This window comes from Pediculus humanus, genomic scaffold (genome assembly GCF_000006295.1).
Source record: "Pediculus humanus corporis 1103172108253 genomic scaffold, whole genome shotgun sequence".
Classification (NCBI taxonomy): domain Eukaryota; kingdom Metazoa; phylum Arthropoda; class Insecta; order Psocodea; family Pediculidae; genus Pediculus; species Pediculus humanus.
Window position 1 is genome coordinate 455,428 of NW_002987822.1, and position 1,452 is coordinate 456,879.

General features: G+C 28.9%; 2 protein-coding genes across 2 annotated transcripts in view; one reads left to right on the forward strand and one right to left on the reverse strand.

The window, feature by feature from the left end:
- The window catches only part of Phum_PHUM474710 (nop14, putative), a gene marked incomplete at both ends in the record, with an annotated part of 3,376 nt that extends 3,264 nt beyond the window's left edge, over positions 1 to 112 (reverse strand). Inside the window, one exon of the mRNA XM_002430311.1 lies at positions 11 to 112. Coding sequence (XP_002430356.1) covers positions 11 to 112 — 102 coding nt within the window. The remainder of the gene's footprint in view (positions 1 to 10) is intronic.
- A 177-nt stretch (positions 113 to 289) lies between these two features.
- The window catches only part of Phum_PHUM474820 (RING finger protein, putative), a gene marked incomplete at both ends in the record, with an annotated part of 1,469 nt that continues 306 nt past the window's right edge, over positions 290 to 1,452 (forward strand). The window contains 4 exons of the mRNA XM_002430312.1: positions 290 to 379; positions 558 to 700; positions 901 to 1,189; positions 1,273 to 1,432. Coding sequence (XP_002430357.1) covers positions 290 to 379; positions 558 to 700; positions 901 to 1,189; positions 1,273 to 1,432 — 682 coding nt within the window. The remainder of the gene's footprint in view (positions 380 to 557; positions 701 to 900; positions 1,190 to 1,272; positions 1,433 to 1,452) is intronic.

The window sequence follows — 1,452 nt, forward strand, 5'->3', positions numbered from 1 at the left end:
TTCCCAACACATCAAATTTTTTTCTATTTGTGTGAATTTCAAAAGGATTCATTTTTTTTATTTGTGGTTTCGAACCTGCATCCTTAAACTTTAATTTTGTTTTCTTTTTCATTTTAAAAAACCAGTATCCAGTCAAAAAATCACAAAAATAATAAAATTACTTTACACGCGACTTCAACTACAACAACTAGGTTATTCGTGTCATTAGACTATTAATATTGAATTGATTACTGAGGCCTGAACCCCATAATAGCCTTCAGTGCATGTAATAATATTCGTAAAATTCAAAATGGGTTATGACATAGGTAGATTTCAGGGAGAAGTTGATGAAGAATTACTTTGTCCTATTTGTACTGGGGTTTTAGAGGATCCGATTCAGGTTCGTTTAAATATACCCAATATTTACTTTTGAATTCTCTTACGTTATTACCCTATTTAAAAAATCATTTGAAAAAAAAATTTTTTTAATGGTTTAAAATTTAAATGTATATATATAAAAAAAAAAAAAACATGTAGATGTTGACATTAATATTAATTTTTTATTAATTGGTTTTTAGGCTCCCTCTTGTGAACATGCATTTTGTAGGGGTTGCATAAATGAATGGGTATCCAGACAACCTACCTGTCCTGTTGATAGATTAGTTATTACATCTGCTCACTTGCGTCCCGTACCTAGAATTACAAGAAACTTATTATCTAGGTAAAACTTTTAAAAAGTAATTAACAGAACTTAAAAGGAAATTTTTATTTTTTCTTAACTTTTATTTTGTCAATGTCAAAGTCGAGGATCTCTCGGTTTTTAAAAACTTATTTATTTTACAGTTATTCATAATTAAAAAATGAAAAAGCTTCTAATTGTCACCAATGGAATTGATCTTCACTGAATACTATATTTTTCAGACTTAATATAAATTGTGATAATGCCTTATATGGATGCTCATCAGTTTTAAAATTGAATGATCTTGCCAATCATGTTGAAGAATGTGAATTCAATCCGAAAAGGCCTATTCCATGTGATTTGGGATGTGGTCTAGTCATTCCAAAAGATGAAATTAAAGATCATAATTGTGTTAAAGAATTGAGAGCATTAATTCAAAAATACCAGGAAAAACTTTCAGATTTTCAACAACAGTTAAGTGAGCAAAGGTTTCAATTAGAACAACAAAAACAAGAATTGTCTCTTTTAAAAGTAATTATCATTCGAAAAAAATTTTTTTGCCTTCGTAATTGTAAATTAAAATTTTAAAAATATTAAAGTTTTATTTATAATAGGAATTTATGAGAGCTATGAGAGTTTCCAATCCGAATTTAAGAGCACTAGCAGATCAAATGGAACAAGATGAAGTTGTTAGGTGGTCTGCAACATTACCTAGAGCAAGAGTTACACGTTGGGGCGGAATGATATCAACACCTGATGCATTATTACAGGCTGGTACCTAAGTTCATTTTTTT